Source organism: Rhinopithecus bieti, unplaced genomic scaffold, assembly GCF_001698545.2.
Source record: "Rhinopithecus bieti isolate Rb0 unplaced genomic scaffold, ASM169854v2 scaffold_57243, whole genome shotgun sequence".
NCBI classification, from domain to species: domain Eukaryota; kingdom Metazoa; phylum Chordata; class Mammalia; order Primates; family Cercopithecidae; genus Rhinopithecus; species Rhinopithecus bieti.
The window spans coordinates 203,846-225,154 of NW_016822477.1; the positions used below are offsets into that span (position 1 = coordinate 203,846).

At 38.3% G+C, this 21,309-nt stretch overlaps 1 protein-coding gene across 1 annotated transcript in view; it reads right to left on the reverse strand.

Annotated features, from left to right (window-relative positions):
* The window catches only part of TBC1D12 (TBC1 domain family member 12), a 145,622-nt gene that overhangs the window by 40,246 nt on the left and 84,067 nt on the right, over window positions 1-21,309 (reverse strand). Inside the window, 1 exon segment of the mRNA XM_017860965.1 lies at window positions 4,064-4,168. Within this exon segment, the coding sequence (XP_017716454.1) occupies window positions 4,064-4,168 (105 nt within the window).

The window sequence follows — 21,309 nt, forward strand, 5'->3', positions numbered from 1 at the left end:
CTCCTGGCCTCGTGATCCGCCCGTCTCGGCCTCCCAAAGTGCTGGGATTACAGGCTTGAGCCACCGCGCCCGGCTCAATTAATTCTTTTAAAAATTTTATTCCTTTTAAAGGTAATACATGAACATGGTTTTAAAATTTCAAAAGGAGGCCAGGCACAGTGGCTCATGACTATAATCCCAGCACTTTGGGAGGCTGAGGCAGATGGATCAACTGAGGTCAGGAGTTTGAGATCAGTCTGGCCAACACGGTGAAACCCTGTCTCTACTAAAAATACAAAAAATTTAGCTGGGCATGGTGGTGCGTGCCTGTAATCCCAGATACTTGGGAGGCTGAGACAGGAGAATCGCTTGAGCCTGGGAGGCGGAGGTTGCGGTGAGCAGAGATCGTATCACTGCACTCCAGCCTGGGCAACAGAGTGAGACTCCGTCTCAAAAAAAAAAAAAAAAAAATTTTCAAAAGTACAAAATAGGATAGAGAGAAAATAAGTTTCCTTTCCTCAGATGTGAGTGTGGTTATCAGAGCTCTAATTCTTCCAAGAATGAAAATATGCACACACAAGTATATACATATATATATAATCCTTTTTTAAAAAATTAAAGTGACAACATATTTCATGCACTGATCTGTATCTTACTTTGTTATATTAGAGGTTGTTCCACATTAGTAGATACAGATCTGCTGTTGTTTCTTTTAAAGAACTGCATAATTTTCCAAAGTAATGACTATACCATAACAAGTATTCTTATATTGCCAAGAAGTGTATCATTATCAAATACCTGACTAGATATATTTCAAACACACTCTTACTATTCTAATCTTTTCTCCCTTTTATTTACTTTTCATTACTACTAATGGTTTGGAAAGAAAACAATTTTTAAAAACTTAATATTCCTATTATTATTATTATTTTTTGAGACAGGATCTTGCTCTGTTGCCCAGACTGGAGTGCAGTGCCGTGACCTCAGCTCATTGCAACCTGCCCCTCCTGGGTTCAAGCAATTCTCAGCCTCCCAAATAGCTGGAATTACTGGCATGTGCCATCACATCCAGTTAATTTTTTGTATTTTCAGTAGAGTCAGGGTTTCACCATGTTGGCCAGGCTGGTCTTGAACTCCTGGCCTCATGTGATCCACCTGCCTCAGCCTCCCAAAGTGCTAGGATCACAGGCATGAGTCACCACACCAGACAAAATTCCTATTATTGATGCCTGGCTCCATCAATGACTACATAGAAGAGATGAATATGTTAAAATTTATACATATAATTATTTGGGGGTTATTAGGTATAAAATTGTAAGTTTTAAAAAAAATTTCAAACTGGTTCTAAGACAGTCACCTTCAATATTCTACCCAAATTTTAAAACTGTCCAAAAAACGGGGGGCTCACCAGACAAACCCATCAGTTTTAGAAGTCATAAAATTGATCCAATAACAAAAATGTGGTAATGCGTTTCAAAACATCAAAGGACATCTCTCCAGTAAGATTTACAGTTAAGAAGACCTGCATCTCAGTTCAATTTTATGCTTGGGTCCTCATGTCACACTCACTTTGCTTTGAATCTGCAAAGGGAGAGTTTGAAGCAGGCTTAAAGATGATACTTTGGACTTGAACAGAGAATACTTTGATTTCAGTGTATATTTTGCTTTCTGATTTTGTGAATTATGATATTATCCATACTCTCAGCAAAATGAACTTTCACTATCATCTTATATTATCACAAATAACTGTTAGAACAATCCTTTCATATTCTTACCCCTATTTTACAGATAAAGAAAAACTAAGACTTCTAGATGTTAAGTAATATGCCGGAGGTCACAAACCTAATATATATGGTGGAACCAAGATTTGAACCATATCTGACTTTAGAGCTCTTACTCTTAGCTACTATTCTACTTAGCTACTATTCATGATTATAAACTTAATGACTAAAACAAGTCAAATTACTAAAGCCATTCAAAAGTAAACAATTAACAAAAATAAATGTACTTCAATCCAATTATAGCATTCTTTTCCGCACTAATAAAAAAGAAGAGAATAAACACACATTCCATTCTTGAATACATAAATATTTAGTGAAGAAAATCTAAAATTATGTTGGAAATAAATGACTCAGTTATGTTTCAAAACTATAAATTTTAAGCTAAAAAAGAACCTTTTGATTACAGTATCACAAAACATTAACACCAATTTAACCAATATTTTAATGTCTAAGTTATCAAGATAACTCAGATTCTAAAGCCAAAGTTATCAATAAAAACTGCAAACAAAACTTCATATAACCATCAATACCTCATTATCTGTTTGCAGAATTGATTCTTAAGACTTTAAACAATTACAGTATGTTCAAAAATTCTTATTATGGATTTAGAAAATCCAACTGAAAGTTCTGACTATAAGTTAAAAACATTCAATCTGTTTCAAACTCAGAAAGCAAAGGTAATCTCAGTTTATATTTGGAGAGAACAGTTAAGTCATATAAAATCTAATTTTTTCTAACTTAAATAAAAACTTAATTCTTCCTTTAAATTCTATTCTAAAAGTTTTTAAGTTCTTTGAAATTAACATGTTGGCTGGGCACGGTGGCTCACGCCTGTAATCCCAGCACTTTGGGAGGCCAAGGCGGGCAGATCACCTGAGGTCAAGAGTTCGAGACCAGTGTGGCCAACATAGTGAAACCTCGTCTCTACTAAAAATACAAAAATTAGTCAGTGTGGTGGCAGGCACCTGTAATCTCAGCTACTTGGGAGGCTGAGGCAGGGAGAACTGCTTGAACCCAGGAGGTGGGGTTTGCAGTGAGCTGAGAGAGCACCACTGCACTCCAGCCTCCGCGACAGAGCAAGACTCCATATCAAAATAAATAAATAAATAAATAAATAAATAAATAAATAAAATAATATGTTTATTACAGGAGACTTGTGAACATCAAATTTTAAAATCATACATAATCATAATATCCAAAGTTGGCACTGCCTTTCAGATAAAGGGTAAACATTTAAATTTTTGTTATAATTCTGTCCAATTATATATAATGCTGATTGTAGAAAAGCTTTTGCATCCAATCCTGATTATTTCCTTAGAGTAAATTCTTAGAACTGAAATAAACAATCAAAGTTTATTTTTTTGAGACCTTTGGTAAATATTTATGAATGATTTTCAGTCATCCCTGTATGGGTAATTCTCATTCATTTTAATATCTTTTGAGGGATGAAAAACAGTACTTGGATGTTAACATATATGTCTTTTTTATAGAATGGCAGGAAAAAATATGTCTTCGATTTGGTTATCACAAGGAAAATGGTTAAATAAATTATAGTACATCCAAATTGTGGAATACAATGTAGCTACAGTACATATGAGGCAGACTTGTATGCACTAACATGGAAGATGTTTAAGATAGATTACAGGGTGAAGAAAGAAAGCCACAGAATAACCTTATGGCATAAACTGTGGGGGTAAAATAAAAGAAAAGCTTTAAAATTGATCACATGGGCCGGGCACGGTGGCTCACGCCTGTAATCCCAGCACTTTGGGAGGNATAATTAGAAATTATTAATTATAAAATATAAAATGGTAAAAGTGAAATTCATTAATAGATTCATGAATTATCTTTCTATTTATAAACTCAGATAGTAGTAGTCCAAGTTTTATGACTGTAATCTCAAGATTCCTCCTACTAGTTTTGTAAAAGTACATGCAGAAAAACTATGATCCTGGTATGTCATTTTATTCCTCCTTTAGAACAAACTTGATTATAAAAATAGTACAGAAAAATAAAAGCATGTGCAACATGGTAAAACCTCATCTCTACAAACAATACAAAAAACTAGCCAGGCGTTGTGGCACGTGCCTGTGGTCCCAGCTACTTGGGAGGCTGAGAGGTAAAAGGACTGCTTGAGCCTGGGAGGTCAGGCTACAGTGAGTTGTGAGTGCACCACTGCACACCAGGCTGGGCAACAGAGCAAGACCCTGTCTCAAAAAAAAAAAAAAGATTTCAATATCATCTTGAAGACAGACTTGATGAATTTTACCATCCATCTTTCTATTAAAATCAGAAAATTATACCATTTGGAGTTAAATTTTATACCTCGTTTTTTAGCCTCAGCCACCATCTCATCATATTCTTGTCGGTGACGTAATGCTTCTTCCACAGATTTGGCAGGAAGATTTCTGGAAAAAAAAATGACTTAAGTCAAGACAATTTTAAAAGATTAACTTTAAACTTACTAACTTCTTTCTTTTTACACCCAGATACAAAGAATTTCTAAACTAACCTCATTTCATACATTAAGGAAGTAAAAGGCTGAAAAGAACTGTGCATTTTAGAACAGAATCAGAATCCAGGTTGTTAATATGTGGTGTGTGTTTGTGAATGTGTGTATTTCTATGACATGTGTATATAAGTTCGCATATATTTAAACATTTCAGATTAAAAAAATAGATATGGGGTCTCACTATGTTGCTCAGGCTGGTCTCAAACTCCTGGGTTGAAGCGACCCTCCTGACTCAGCCTCCCAAAGTGGTGGGATTACAGGTGTGAGCCACTGAGCCCAGTCCATTTCAGATTTCTTTAGCCAACTTTTTTCAGATATAATTTTCATATAATAAAATGAATAAACATATTTTAAGAGTAGTTTGATGAGTCTTGACAAATGCATATACCTGTGCAGCTAACTAACCAGTCAAGATATAGAACATTCCCATCATTCCACTAAGTTTCCTTGTGGTAGCCCAATACTTACCCTCCTCACAAAATTACTTCTTTGATTTCTACCACTATAGATTAATTTGTTTCTTCTTCAAGAATTTTATAGACTCTTGTGTTTGTTCTTTTTGTTTGTTTGTTTTGTTTTTAATTTACATTGAAGGACTAACGTCTGGCTTCTTTTGCTCAGCACAGTTTTGAAAATCATTCATGTTGTTACATTAGTAATGTATTCCTTTTCATTGCTGAGTAGTATTCCATTTATCCATTTGGGTGGACACTTGGATTGTTTCCAGATTGGGGCCATAATTAATAAAACTGCTATAAATATTAACATCAAGTTTTTGTGTAGACATTTGCTTTCATTTCCCTTAGTTAAACAAAAGTCTTGGGTTATATAGTAAATGTGGATATACCTTTACAACAAACTATCAAACTGCTTTCCACTAATTAGAGTTTTAAGGCAACATTTTAACTAAAAACTGGATAATCCATCATTTGCATACATAGTAGCCCTCCCTCATCCTTGGGAGTTATGTTTCAAGACCTCCAGTGGATGCCTGAAACCTCATACAATAACAAACCCTATATATACCAGGTTTTTTCCTATACATACATAACTATGATAAAGTTTAATTTAATTGAGATTAAGTTAGCCCAGCACAACATGTTGCCATCAATTGGAACACATTTTTGTTCAGATCTTCCACCCACAAATTTAATGCCTTTTCAATCATAACTAAACACCATGCACTATGGCAGTAACTTTTGCAATTTAAGGTGCGATAGTAACACTAGCATAAATTTCTTTTTCATTCTTCACAATTTCATGGATAGAAGATTGATTCTTACCATAGATCTTAGCAACTTCAGCATGTTTTTTTTTCCTATTAATTAGAGAACTTTCACCTCTTTGCTTAAAGGAGGAACTTTACAGCTTCTCTCTGGCATATCTGAATTGTCAGCACCACTACTCTTAAGCTTTGGGGGCATTATTAAATAAAACAAGGGTTCTTTGAACACAAGCACTGTGGTATCACCAACAGTCAATCTGACAACCAAGAAGGTTACTAAGTGAACTACCAGGTGGGTAGTGTATATAGCTCAGATAAACTGAACTCATGTCCCTGGCAGGATGGAGCAGGACAGTGTGAGATTTCATCACGCTACTCAGAATGGCACGCAATTTAAAAATTAAGTTATTTCTGGAACTTTCCACTTAATGTTTTCAAACCACAGTTGACTACAGGTAACTGAAATTGCTTTAAGCAAAACCGCCGATAAGGGGTAACTACTATACCTTTTTTTGGTTTATCAAATCAATGGCTTCACAGAGTCAGTGATTTATATATAAAAAATACAAAAAGAAATACACTGCTATATTGCCACTTATCCAAATATAATCACAATAATGTCCAGTTTTAGGAGTCAGTTTTTGCTTTTCGACAGGCTAGTGTGGAAAAAGGTATGCGACAAATTTTCAAATTATAAATTCTTCCTCCTCTTCTCAAATTAGTCAACTGATCAGGTAAGTTGTAGGAGGGAGGAATAAAAGTTAAGACTTCTGCTTCAGGCTATAATGGAATAAAAGAAACCAGGTCTACCCTTTCCCCTTAAATAATTAGAAAATGGACAAAATATATTAAACTATAGTTTCCAGACAACAGACACTGGGCAGCACAAGACAGTGATCTTTTGGAGAAAAGAAATAAGCAAGGTAACCCTACAAGTACCTGACATTTCCAGGTCTCAGTGGTCCATCAATCCTCCTAACATGAGGAGACAGTTTAGAGTTGGAGAGTCCAAGACAGTTAAAAGTTACAAATCAGAAAACCAGAAAAGAAGGGAGCTGCAGAAGAGTCCTCTCAAGGTTCCGGCTGAGTACTGATCTGTGCATGTGTGTGATTAAACTACGGCCAGAGAAAGAATCGCCAGAAAAAAAAAAATAGGACATTCTTAAAGCACACACAAGACCAGCCAGAGTGGAAAGACCTCCTGACAGATAAGAGTACTAGGTAGAGTCCTTAGAAGAATAATGCTTCAGTAGTGAGGACAAATTATTCCTAAATTAAAAGCTATTCTGGAACCACTCTAACAAAGATTAGGTCAAAAGGATCAAACCATTTCCAAAAAACTGCAAACCAGACTAAAGCCAAAAAGTATCCAAAAGAACACACAAAAAAGTCCAGCATCCACCTATATGTAAACCACAATGTCTGACATTCAATAAAAACAGAGATGTGAAGCAGAAAACATAATGCATAATGAGAAGAAAAATTAATCAACAGTCACAATATAAAAATGTCACAGATAATAGGATTATAACACAAGAATGATAAAATAGCTGTTATAAATACACTACAGGCATACCTTACTATACTGTGATTTGCTTTACTACATTTTGCAAATAATGCATTTTTTACAAATTGAAGGTTTGCAGCAACCCTAATGTCAAGCAAGTCTATCGGTGCCCTTTTTCTAATAATGTGCTCATTGTGTGTCTCAGTCTCACATTACAGTAATTCTTGCAATATTTCTTTTTTTTTTTTCTTTAGAGACAGAGTTTCACTCTTGTCACCTAGGCTGGAGAGCAAAGGCATCATCTTGGCTCACTGTTACCTCCGCCTCCCGGCTGGTTTCAAGCAATTCTCCTGCCTCAGCCTCTTGAGTAACTGGGGTTACAGGTGCCCACCACCATGCCTGGCTACATTTTTTGGTAATTTTAGTAGAGATGGAGTTTCACCATGTTGGTCAGGCTGGTCTCAAACTCCTGACCTCAGGTAATCTGCCTGCCCCGGCCTCCCAAAGTTCTGGGATTACAGGGGTGAGCCATCGCACCCAGCCAATTCTTGCAATATTTCAAACTATTTCATTATCATTGTATCTGTTACGGTGATCTGTGATCGGTGATTTTTGTTGTTACTATTCTAATTGTTTTGGGGCACCACACACAGTGCTAACATAAGATGGCAAATTTGTGTGCCAAGGCAAACGTGTGTCTCACTGCTCCACAGACTGACCATTCCCATCTCTCTCCATCTCTTCAGGCATCCCTATTTCTTGAGATACAACAACATTGAAATTAGGCCAATTAATAACTCTACAATAACATCTAAGTGTTCAGGTGAAAAGAAGAGTCCCATATCTCTCAATTTAAAATCAAAAGCCAAAAATAAATGAGTAAGCTTAATGAGGAAGGCATGCCAAAAGCCAAGATGGGGGGTGAAGAAAGATGGCAGAACAGAAGCCTGCACCAATTGTACACTCTGCAGGAACACCTAATTTTAACTATCTGCACACAAGTAAGCACTTTCATTAGAACCAAAAATCAAGTGAGCAATCACAGTACCTAGTTTTAACTTCATATCGCCCAAGAGGCATTGAAGAGGGTAGGAAAGACAGTCTTAAATTGCCAACACCACCCCTCTCCCAACCCCCGGCAGTGGCTTCTTGGCTAGGAGACAGAACCCACGCACTCAGGGAGGAACAACACAGTGACTGAGGAATTTTGCATTGAACTTAATGCTGCCCTATCACATGGAAAGCAAAATCATGCTGAACTCAGTCAGCACCTACCCACAGAGGGACCATTTTGAACAGCACTAGCCCAGAGGGGAAGCGCCCATCCCATAAGCTGAAACTTGAGTTTCAGCAAGCCTTGCAATCTCAGGTTAAAGTGCTCTGGGATCCTAAGTGAACTTGAAAGACAGTCTAGGACACAAGGACTGCAATTCTTGGGCAAGTCCTGATGCACTGATGCTATGCTGGACTTAGAGCCAGTGGACTAGGGTAGTACATGACATACTGAAATACCAGACAGGACAGCTGGGGGAGTGCTTATGCCACTCCTCTCTCAATCCCAGTGAAGCTTGCAGCAACAAAAGTAACTCCTTTCTTTCGTTTGAGGAGAGGAGAAAGAAGGGTAAAGAGGACTTTGTCTTGCATCTTAGATACCAGTTCAGCCACAGTAAGATAGGGCACCAGGCAGTGGTGAGGCCCCCATCTCAGGTCCTAGCTCCTGGATGACATTTCCAGAGACACCCTAGAATAGAAGTGAACCTGCTGCCTTGAAGGGAAGAATCCAGTCCTGGCAGGATTCATCACATGCTGACTAAAGACCCCTTGGAGGCCAGGCCGGTAGCTCACACCTGTAATCCCAGCACTTTGGGAGGTCGAGGCGGGCAAATCACTGGAGGTCAGGAGTTCGAGACCAGCCTGACCAACATAGTAAAACCCCATCTCTACCAAAAACAAAAAATTAGCCGGGTGTGGTGGCATGTGCCTATAATCCCAGCTACTCAGGAGGCTGAGGCAGGAGAATTGCTCAAACCCAGGAGGCAGAGGTTGCAGTGAGCCAAGATCGCACCACTGTACTCCAGTCTGGACTATAGAACAAGACTGCATCTCAAAGCAAACAAACAAACAAAAAGACCCCTTGGGCCCTGAATAACAAACAGCAATACCCAGTGGTGCGATCTCAGCTCACTGTAGCCTCCGCCTCCCATGTTGAAGTGATTCTCCTGCCTCAGTCTCCTGAGTAGGTGAGATTACAGGTACGTGCCACCTTACCTGGCTAATTTTTGTATTGTTTTTAGTAGGGACAGGGTTTCACCATGTTGGCCAGGCTGGTCTGGAACTCCTGACCTCAAGTGATTCACCCACCTCAGCCTTCCAAAGTGCTGGGATTACAGGAGTGAGTCACTGTGCCCAGCCTACTATTAAGTAGAAATATTAAACAATGAACCAATAAAAAAATGATACCTACTACAGCTTTTCAAGACATAGGCAATAAAATAAGACATAAAGACAAACAACAAGTTGGCCACTATGGTGGTTCCCACCTATAATCCCAGCACTTTGGGAGGCCATGGCAGAACTGCTCATGCCCAGGAGTTCGAGATCAGCCTGGGCAACATAGCAAGACTTCATCTTTACTTAAAAAAAAAAAAAGAAAGAAAGAAAGAAAGAAAAAAAAAAAAAAAAAAAGCCGGGTATGGTGGCATGCACCTGTAGTCCTAGCTACTTGGGAGTCTGAGGTGGGTGGATCAACTGATCCCGAGAGGCCACAGTGAGCGATGACTGCACCACTGCACTCCAGCCGGGGCAACAGAGCAAGACCTTGTCTCAAAAAAAAAAAAAAAAAAAAAAAGAGAGAAGAAAAATAGAATTAAAAAAAAAACAACAAAAAGTTAAAAAAAAAAAAAAGTGAAACAACAAAAAAGCACGAGGATGAGGTTGAAGTGTAAAGTTTGTATTAGTTTTCTTATTGCTAGTTTGTTTGTTTGCTTATGCAATCAATGTTAAGTTGTCATCAGTTTAAAATAATGGGTTATAAGATAGTATTTGCAAGCCACATGGTAACCTCAAATAAAAAAAAAACGACAAATAACACAAAATAAAAAGCAAGAAATTAAATCATACCACGAGAAAAAAAAAATCACTTTCACTAAAAGAAAGACTGGAAGGAAGGAAAGAAGGACGAGAAGATCACATAACAACCAGAAAACAAATAACAAAATGGCAAGAGTAAGTTCTTACTTACCAATAACATTGAAAGTAAATGGACTAAACTTTCCAATCAAAAGAGATAGAGTAACTGAATAGATCAAAAAAAAAAAAGACTCAATGATATGATGCCTTCAAGAAATATACTTCACCTATAAAGACATATATAGACTGAAAAGAAAGGGAGAGTAAAAGATATTCCATGACAATGGACACCAAAAAGGAGAAAGAGTAGCTATACTTATGTCAGACAAAATAGACTTCAAGACAAAAACTATAAAAGAGACAAAGAAGGTCATTATATAATGATAAAGGGGTCAATTCAGCAAGAAGATATAACAATTGTAAATCTATATGCACCCAACACTGGAGCACCCATGTATATAAAGCAAATATTATTACAGCTAAAGAGAGAGATGCACCTCAATACGATAATAGTCAGAGACTTCAACACACCACTCTCAGCACTGGACATATCTTCCAGGCGGAAAATCAACAAAGAAACACTGAACTTAATTTGCTCTATAGAACAAACACCTGATAGATATTAACAAGATACTTCATCCAATGGCTGAATACGCATTCTTCTCCTCAGCACATGGATCATTTTCAAGGATAGACTATATGTTACTTCCTTAGTTAAAGACAAACCAAGTCTTAAAACATTCAAAAAAATGAGATAATATCAAGCATCTTCTCCAATCACAATGGAATAAAATTAGAAATCAGTAACAAGAGGAATTTTGTAAGCTATACAAACACATGGAAATCAAACAGTATCCTCCTGAATGACCAGTGGGTCATTGAAGGAATTAAGAAGGAAATTTAAAAATATTTTGAAACAAATGTTAATGGAAATAAAACATACCAAAACCTATGAGATACAGCAAAAGCAACACTGAAAGGGAAATTTATAGCTATAAGTGCCTACATCAAAAAAGAAGAAAAACTTCAAATAATCAACCTAACAATGCATCTTAAGCAACTAGAAAAGCTAGAGCAAACCAAATCCAAAATTAGTAAAAGAAAAGAAACCCAAAAATTAGCTGAGCATGGTGGCACATGCCTGTAGTCCCAGCTACTCAGGAGGCTGAGGTGGGAAGATGGCCTGAGCCTGGGAGGTCAAGGCTTCAGTGAGTCATGTTCATGCCAATGTACTCTAGCCTGGGTGACAGAGTGAGACCATGTCTCAACAACAAAAAAAAAAAAAAAAAGAAGAAGAAAAAAGAAAAAGAGCACAAATAAATGAAATCGAAACAAAGAAAACAATACAAAAGTACATAACAAGAAGTTGGTTGTTTGAAAAGAACTTTTCAAAAACTAAGAATTTTGTTTTGTTTTGTTTTGTTTTGTTTTTGTTTTTGTTTTTTATTGTTATTTTTTTTTGAGACGGAGTCTCGTTCTGTCGCCCAGGCTGGAGTGCAGTGGCGCGATCTCAGCTCACTGCAAGCTCCGCCTCCCGGGTTTATGCCATTCTCCTGCCTCAGCCTCCCATGTAGCTGGGACTACAGGATCCCGCCACCTCGCCCGGCTAGTTTTTTGTAGTTTTTAGTAGAGACGGGGTTTCACCGTGTTAGCCAGGATGGGCTCGATCTCCTGACCTCGTGATCCACCCGTCTCGGCCTCCCACAGTGCTGGGATTACAGGCTTGAGCCACCGCGCCCGGCTTTTTTTAGTTTTTAAGTAATTAGAAAACTAATTACAAACTTTAAAATTTTGTTTAAAATTGAAACCTTTACCCAGACTAAGAAAAAAAGAAGAATCAAATAAGTAAAATCAGAGATGAAAAGGGAGACATTATAACTGATACCACACAAATTCAAAGGATTGTTTGTGGTTACTATGAGCAACTCTGTGCCAATAAATTGGAAAATCCAGAGAAAATGGATAAATTCCTAGACACATACAACCTACCAAGATTGAATCAAGAAGAAATACAAAACCTGAACAGACCAATAGCAAGTTACAATGGAACAAAACATTTAATTATGGAGTTGTAATTAAAAGTCTCCCAGTAAAGAAAAGCCCAAGACCTGATGACTTCACTGCTGAATTCTACCAAACATTTAAAGAAGAATTGAACTGACAACAATGCTACTCAAATTACTCTGAAAATAGAGGAGGGAATTCTTATGAACTCATTCTATGAGGCCAGTATTACCTTGATACCCAAACAAGACAAAGACACATCAAAAAAAAAAAAAAAAAAAGGAAAATAAGGGCAAAACTTTCTTTCAACAAAAAAAAAAAAAAAAAAAAAAAGGAAAACTACGGGCCAATATTCCTGACAAATATGGATGCAAAAATCCTCAACAAAATACCAGCAAACTGAATTTAACAATACATTGAAAAGATAATTCATCATGACCAAGTGAGACTTAACCCTGGAATGTAAGTATATTTCAATATATGCAAATCAATCAATGTGATACATCATCTCAATAGAAAGAAAGACAAAAACTATATANGAACAGACCAATAGCAAGTTACAATGGAACAAAACATTTAATTATGGAGTTGTAATTAAAAGTCTCCCAGTAAAGAAAAGCCCAAGACCTGATGACTTCACTGCTGAATTCTACCAAACATTTAAAGAAGAATTGAACTGACAACAATGCTACTCAAATTACTCTGAAAATAGAGGAGGGAATTCTTATGAACTCATTCTATGAGGCCAGTATTACCTTGATACCCAAACAAGACAAAGACACATCAAAAAAAAAAAAAAAAAAGGGAAAACTACGGGCCAATATTCCTGACAAATATGGATGCAAAATCCTCAACAAAATACCAGCAAACTGAATTTAACAATACATTGAAAAGATAATTCATCATGACCAAGTGAGACTTAACCCTGGAATGTAAGTATATTTCAATATATGCAAATCAATCAATGTGATACATCATCTCAATAGAAAGAAAGACAAAAACTATATAATTTCAACTGATGCTGAAAAAACATTTGATAAAATTCAACATCCCTTCATGATAAAAGCCCTCAAAAAACTGGGGACAGAAGGAACATACCTCAAAATAATAAAAGCCATATACAACAGACCCACAGTATCATATTTAATAGGAAAAAACTGAAAGCCTTTCTTCTAAAATCTAGAACAAAACAAGGCTGCAGATTTTCACCACCGTTATTCAACTGCAAGTCCTACCTAGAGCAATCAGACAAGAGAAGGAAATAAAGGGTATCCAAATTGTCAAGAAAGAAATCAAATTATCCTTGTTTGCAGATGAGATAATCTTATATTTGGAAAGTCCAAAGACTCTACCAAAAAACTATTAAAAATGATAAACAAATTCAGTAAAGTTGCAGGATAAAAAATCAAGACAAAATCAGTAATATTTCCATATGCCAACACTGAACAATCTGAAAATAAGAAAGTAATCTCATTTATAATACCCACAAATAAAATTAAATACCTAGGAATTAACCAAATAAGTAAAAGGTCTTCTTTTACTTAAAACAATAACAACTGTAAAACACTGATAAAAGAAATTGAAGAGGACACCAAAAAATGGAAAAATATTCCATGTTCATGGATTAGAAGAATCAACATTGTTAAAATGTCCATACTACCCTAAGCAATCTACAGATTCAATGCAAACCCTACCAAAACACCAATGACATTCTTCACAGAAATAGAAAAAACAATCCTAAAATTTATATGCAACCAAAAAAGACTGAAAATAGCCAAAGCTATTTTGAGCAAAAAGAACAAAACTGGCCAGGTACAGTGGCTCACGCCTGTAATCCCAGCACTTTGGGAGGCCGAGGCAAGCAGATCACCTGAGGCTGGGAGTTCGAGACCACCCTGACCAACATGGAGAAACCCAGTCTCTCCTAAAAATACAAAATTAGCTGGGTGTGGTGGCCTGTAATCCCAGCTGCTTGGGAGGCTGAGGCAGGAGAATTGCTTGAACCTAGGAGGCGGAGGTTGCAGTGAGCCGGAGATCGCGCCATTGCACTACAGCCTAGGTAACAAGAGGGAAACTCCATCTCAAAAAAAAAAAGAACAAAACTGGATAAATCCCATTATCTGACTTCAAATTATACTACAGAGCTACAGTAACCAAAACAGCATGGTACTGGCATAAAAACAGAAACATAAACCAATGGACAGAACAGAGAACCCAGAAACAAATCCATACATCTACTGATAATCTGTCATTTTTGACAAAGGTGCCAAGAACATACATTTGAGAAAAAACAGTCTCTTCAATAAATGATACTGGGAAAATTGGATTATCATGTGCAGAAGACTAAAACTAGACCCCTATCTCTCACCATGTATAAAAATCAAATCAAATAGATTAAAGACTTAACTCTAAGATCTCAAACTAGGAAACTACCAGAAGAAAACATTGGGGAAACTCTCCAGGACACTGGACTGGGCAAAGATTTCTTGATTAATACCTCACAAGCACAGGCAGCCACAGCATAAATGAACAAATGAGATCACATCAAGTTAAAAACGTTTTGCAAAGCAAGACAAACAAAAACAAAACCAATAAACAGAATAGGAGAAAATATGTGCAAACTACCTGTCTGACAAGGGATTAATATAACAACTGGAATACATAAAGAGCTCAAGCTTATATATCCACAGGGATAAATCTAAAAATCCAATTTAAAAATGGGTAAAAGATTTGAATAGACATTTCTCAAAAGAAGACATACAAATGGCAAAAAGCCATATTCGAAGGTGCTCAACATCACTGATCAGAGAAATGCAAATCAAAACTACAATGAAATATCATCTCAACCCAGTCAAAATGACTTTTATCAAACAGGTAATATCAAATGCTGAAGAAGACATGCGGAAAAGTGAACCGTTGTACACTGTTGGAGATCATGGAAATTAGTACAACCACTATGGAGAACAGTTTGGAGGTTCCTCAGAAAACTAAAAATGGAGCTACTGTATGATCCAGCAATCCCACTGCTAGGTATATACCCAAAAGAAAGGCAATCAGAATATCAAAGAAATATCTGCACTGCACTCCCATGTTTATTGCAGCACTATTCACAGTAGCCAAGATTTGGAAGCAACCTGTGTCCATCAACAGACGAGTGGGTAAAGAAAATGTGGTTCACGGGAGGTGGAGGCTGCAGTGAGCCAAGATCGTGCCACTGCACACTATACTCCAGCCTGGAAGTCAGAGTGAGACTCTGACTCAAAAAAAAAAAAAAAAAAAAAGAATATGTGGTTCACATAGACAATGGAGTATTATTCATCCACAAAAAGGAATGAGATCCTGTCACTTGCAACAATATGGATAGAAATGGAAATCACGATGTTAAGTAAATAGCCAGGCACAGAAAAATATCACATTTTCTCACTTATTTGTAGAGCTAAAAATTAAAACATTGAAATCACCGAGATAGAGAGTAGAAACATGGTTACCTAAGGCTGGGAAGGATAGTAGTGGGGCAGGGAGAAAGTGGGGATGGTTAATAGATTTTTAAAAATAGAAAGAATGGGCCAGGCACTGTGACTCATGCCTGTAATCCCAGCACTTTGGGAGGCTGAGGCAGGCAGATCACCTGAGGTTGGGAGTTCACAAACAGTATGACCAACATGGAGAAACCCCATCTCTACTAAAAATACAAAATCAGCTGAACGTGGTAGTGCATGCCTATAATCCCAGCTACTCGGGAGGCTGAGGCAGCAGAATTGCTTGAACCTGGGAGGCAAAGGTTGCAGTGAGCCGAAATCGCTCCATTACACCCCAGCCTGGGTGGGCAAGAGCGAAACTCCGTCTCAAAAAAAAAAAAAATACAGTAAGAATGAATAAGACCTAGTATTTGACAGTATATCAGGGTGACTATAGTCAATAATAGTGTAATTGTACATTTAAAAATAACCCTGTAGCCATAAAAAAGAACAAAATCATGTCTTTTGCGGGAACGAAAACGGGAACCATTGATGGAGCCAGAGGCTATTATCTTCCACAAACTAATGCAGGAACAGAAAACCAAATACCACATGTTCTCACTTATAAGTGACAGCTAAATGATGAGAACTTCTGAACACAAAGAAGGAAACAACAGATACTGGGGTCTACTTAAGGGTGGAAGGGTGGGAGGAGGGAGAGGAGTAGAAAAGATAACTATTGGATACTGGGCTTAATTCCTGGGTGATAAAATAATCTGTACAACAAACCCCCATGACATAAGTTTACCTATGTAATAAACCTTCACATGTACCCTGGAACCTAACATAAAATTTGGAAAACAAAAAGAAACACGAGAAAATAAAAATAACTAAAAGATTATAATTGGATTGCTTATTACACAAAGAATAAATGTTCAAGGGGATGGGTACCACATTTACAATGATGTGATTATTACGCACTTGCACACCTGTATCAAAGTATCTCATTTATCCCATAAATATATGTATCTACTATGTACCCACAAAAAATAAAAATGAAATTTAAAAAAAAGCCAAGATAGGCCAAAAGGTTGGCCTCTTCAGCCAGTTAGGCAAGTGGAGAATATAATGGAAAAATTCTTGAAGGAAATTAAAAGTGCTAATCAATGAACACACAAATGATAAGAAAGCAAAACAGCCTTATTGCTGAGAAAGTGTGAGTGGTCTAGATAGAAGACCAAACCAGTCACAACATTTGCGTAAGCCAAAGCAAGGCCCTAACTCTCTTCAATTCTATGAAAGGTGAGAGAGGTGAAGAAGTTACAGAAGAAAAGCTGGAATCTAGCAGAGATTAGTTAATGAAGTTTAAGAAAAAGACTGGGCCAGGCGCGGTGGCTCAAACCTGTAATCCTAGCACTTTGGGAGGCCGAGATGGGCGGATCACGAGGTCAGGAGATCGACACCATCTTGGCTAACACGGTGAAACCCCATCTCTACTAAAAAATACAAAAAACTAGCCGGGCGAGGTGGCAGGCGCCTGTAGTCCCAGCTACTCGGGAGGCTGAGGCAGGAGAATGGCGTAAATCCAGGAGGCGGAGCTTGCAGTGAGCTGAGATCCGGCCACTGCACTCCAGCCCGGGCAACAGAGTGAGACTCCGTCTCAAAAAAAAAAAAAAACTGTTTACATACATAGAAGTACAAGATGAAGCAGCAAGTGCTGATGGAAAAGCTGTAGCAAGTTATCTAGAAGATATGCTAAGATCACTGATGAAGGTGGCTACTCTAAACAACAGATTTTCAATGTAGACAAAACAGCCTTCTACTGCAAAAAGATGCCATCAAGGACTTTCCAAGCAAGAGAGAAATCAATGCCTGCTTCAAAGGACAGGCTGACTCTCTTCTTAGGGGCTAATGTAACTGGTGACTTTAAGTTGAAGCCAATGCTCATGGACCATCCTGAAAATCCTAGGGCCCTTAAGAATAATTCTAAATCTACTCTACTTGTGCTCAATAAAGCCTGGATGACAGGACATCTGTTTACAGCACGGTTAAATGAATATTTTAAGACTATTGATGAGTCCCACTGCTCAGAAAAAAAAAAAAAAAGATTCCTTTCAAAGCAATACTGCTTATTAACGATGCACCTAGTTACCAAAGAGCTCTGATGGAGATGTACAAAAAGATGAATGTTGTTTTCATGCCTGCCAACACAACATTCATTCTGCAGCCTGCGGATGAAGAAGCAATTTTGGCTTTCAAGTCTTTTTTTTTTTTGAGACAGGGTCTGGCTCTGCTGCCCAGACTGGAGTGCAGTGGCGTAATCATGGCTCACTATAACCTCTGCGTCTCAGACTCAAGCAATCCTCCCACCTCAGCCTCCCAAGTAGCTGGGAATACAGTTGTGTGCCACCACATCTGGCTAATTATATATATAGAGAGTAGAGACAAGGTTTTGCTGTGTGTTGCCCAGACTGGTCTTGAACTTCTGGACTCAAGTGATTCACCCACATCAGCCTCCCAAAGTGTGGGGATTACAGGCATGAGCCACTGTGTCCAGCCTCAACTCTTATCACTAAAGAAATACATTTTGTAAGGCTATAGCTGCCACAGATTGTTGATTCTTCTACTGGTTCTGGGCAATGTAAGTTTATATATATTGTTTTTTATATAGGCAGAAGCGAGTATGAACATAGAGAGAAGGGAAACAAGACCCAAATAAAAATGTAACAAATGAAAAATACAATTTCTAAAATGAAAAACACACAAGATAGAGCGATGGGACTGACAGCAGAGTACACACTGCAGAAGAAAAAAATTCAGTGAACTTGAAAATACAATAGAAAAACTACAGAAAATGAAATACACAGAGAGAAAGACCCCCCCCCCCAAAAAAAGGAAGGGAGGGAGAGAGTGAGAGCATCTAAATGAGCTATGGGACATGGACACTATCAAGCAACATATATTTAGGCATCTCAGAAGAAAGGTGGGTGGGGGCAAAACAAAAAAACAGAAGAAGAAACAAAGGCTAAACGTTTCCTAAAGTTTATAGAAAACTATAAACGCAAATGCAAAGATACATTAGGTCTAACAAACCCGAAAGAGAAGGAATATGAAAAAAAAATAAGAAAGCATATCATAATCAAATTGAGGAATATCAGAGATACAAAAATTCTTAAAAGCACTCAAAAGAAAAAAAAAATCACTGCCAATGGACTAGTATTAATACAATAAGAAACGTTAAAAGAATCTTCTTCAGGCAGAAGAAAAATGATACCACACGGAAATTTGCAGTAGTAAAGAGAGCACTGGTAGTCCATGGTATGTAACCTAGCAACAGAGATTAGCAAAATATCCTCACTGGATACTCCTAATCAACCACTAATAAGAAGTAAGAAGCTGGGTGACGATGTACATGTTACTTTTGAACATATTTGGAAAACTAAAAAATTTAATAAGATTGGCTGGTTGCTCCTAATGTCATTAGACAAAGTGGAAAAAGAAAAGGATGAACTCAGAGATTTGAATTCCCACCTTAAGAACCACATAAATGACTAAAAGCTTCTATCTCGAGGACCCTCATCTCCTACAGTAGCAGGTTGCAACTGCTGAAAATCAAATACAGAATCTCATTCTATGACTGGCTGAACTACAACAAATTTGAACTCCCAGCCTCGCAAGGAGTCTACTGTTAAAGTGAGGGCAATGTTTGGGAAATAATGGGATCCTCAAAGTTGAAATAGGTATACATGGGAAGACCTCAATGAAGCTGGGGACACTGAGCTTCTAAACTCTGCTGAATTTTCTTTGCCAGTAGAAGAGGCCTCTCCACACCATCTGAAGGTGATCAATCCTGCATTGCCTAAAGAAATGGTAATCGCCTTCCCTGAGGCAGTTGCCCTGCAAGACAATGATGATTCTCATCAGGACCTAGCCTTACTACCCTTTTGCTTCTAGGCCTATAACTAAACTCAGGACTCAGCAGGCTCCTAAAGGTGAGTTACAAAGTTAGACCCATGAGGAGGCATAATATACTCCAAAAGAACTATTTGAGTTTTTTAATTTATACACATAGAAATCTGAGGAACAAGTATGGGAATGGACACTGAGAGTATAAGATAATGGTGGAAAGAACAAGGACTGATGTAAGATAAAGCTGGATCAGGATACATTTATATGGGCTCACTAAGCAGAGATGCTGTACTTAATGCTACAGCCCAGAGAATTAGAAAGGGGGCTTAGGCTGGGCGCGGTGGCTCAAGCCTGTAATCCCAGCACTTTGGGAGGCCGAGACGGCGGATCACGAGGTCAGGAGATCGCGACCATTCCTGGCTAACACGTGAAACCCCGTCTCTACTAAAACACAAAATAAAACTAAGCCGGGCGAGGTGTCGGGCGCTGTGTCCCAGCTACTCGGAGGCTGAGCAGGAGAATGGCGTAAACCCGGGAGGCGGAGCTTGCAGTGAGCTGAGATCTGGCCACTGCACTCCAGCCCGGGTGACAGAGCGAGACTTCCGTCTCAAAAAAGAAAAAAAAAAAAAAAGAAACTTTCATTTTACCATTCGAGAAACAGCTTAATTTAAATCACATTTCCAGTTTTTTTTGTTTTTTTTTTTTGAGACAGAGTCTCGCTCTGTCACCAGGCTGGAGTGCAGTGGCACAATCTCTGCTCACTGCAACCTCCACCTCTCGGGTTCAAGCGATTTTCCTATCTCTGCCTCCTGAATAGCTGGGACTACAGGTGCACGCCACCACGCCCAGCTAATTTTTGTATTTTAGTAGAGATGGGGTTTCACCATGTTGGCCAGGATGGTCTCGATCTTTTAAACTCATGATCTGCCCCTGCCTCGGCCTCCCCAAGTGCTGGGATTACAGGCGTGAGCCAGCACGTCTGGCCTACATTTCCAGTTTAACTACAAATCCTGCCTTTAAGATTTCTAACCACCTACTGGCTTCCACGAAATAGGCCTGATCCTTCTCTTCACATAAGATGAAATGCTGCTGGTGTGAAGCTTAATCCCTTTTGCAACTGCAATCTCTGTCATCTCTTCATTTTTTTTGAGACAGGATCTCATTCTGTCACCCAGGCTGGAGTACAGTGGTGCAATCACAGCTCACTGTAACCTCAAACTACTGGGCTCAGGAAATCCTCCCAAGTAGGCTAGGACTATAGGTATGTACCACCACACCCTGGCTTATTTTTGGTAGAGACAGAGTATCACTATTTTGCATACGTTGGTCTTGAATTCCTGGCCTCAAGCGATCCTCCTGCTTCGGCCTCCCAAAGTGCTGGGATTATAGATGGGAGCCACCACGCCTAGCTCCTCTGTTGTTTCTTTTCTACAAGTCATGGCAAACGATTTGCTGGGCACAGTTTAGGAGATCTAGTCATCTATTTAATAAGGTGAAATTTGTAGATGGTCTAGACCCCTGGTCCCCAACCTTTATGGTACCAGAGACCAGTTTCATGGAAGACAATTTTCCCATGGGCTGAGATGGGAGGATGATTTTAGGATGATTCAGGTGCATTACATTTATTGTGCATTTTATTTCTATTATTATTACATTGCAATATGTAATAATTATATAACTCATCATAATGTAGAATCAGTGGGAGCCCTGAGCTGCTTTTCCTGCAACTAGACAGTCCCATCTGGGGGTGATGGGAAAAGGTGACAGATCATCATGCATTAGATTCTCATAAGGACCACACAACC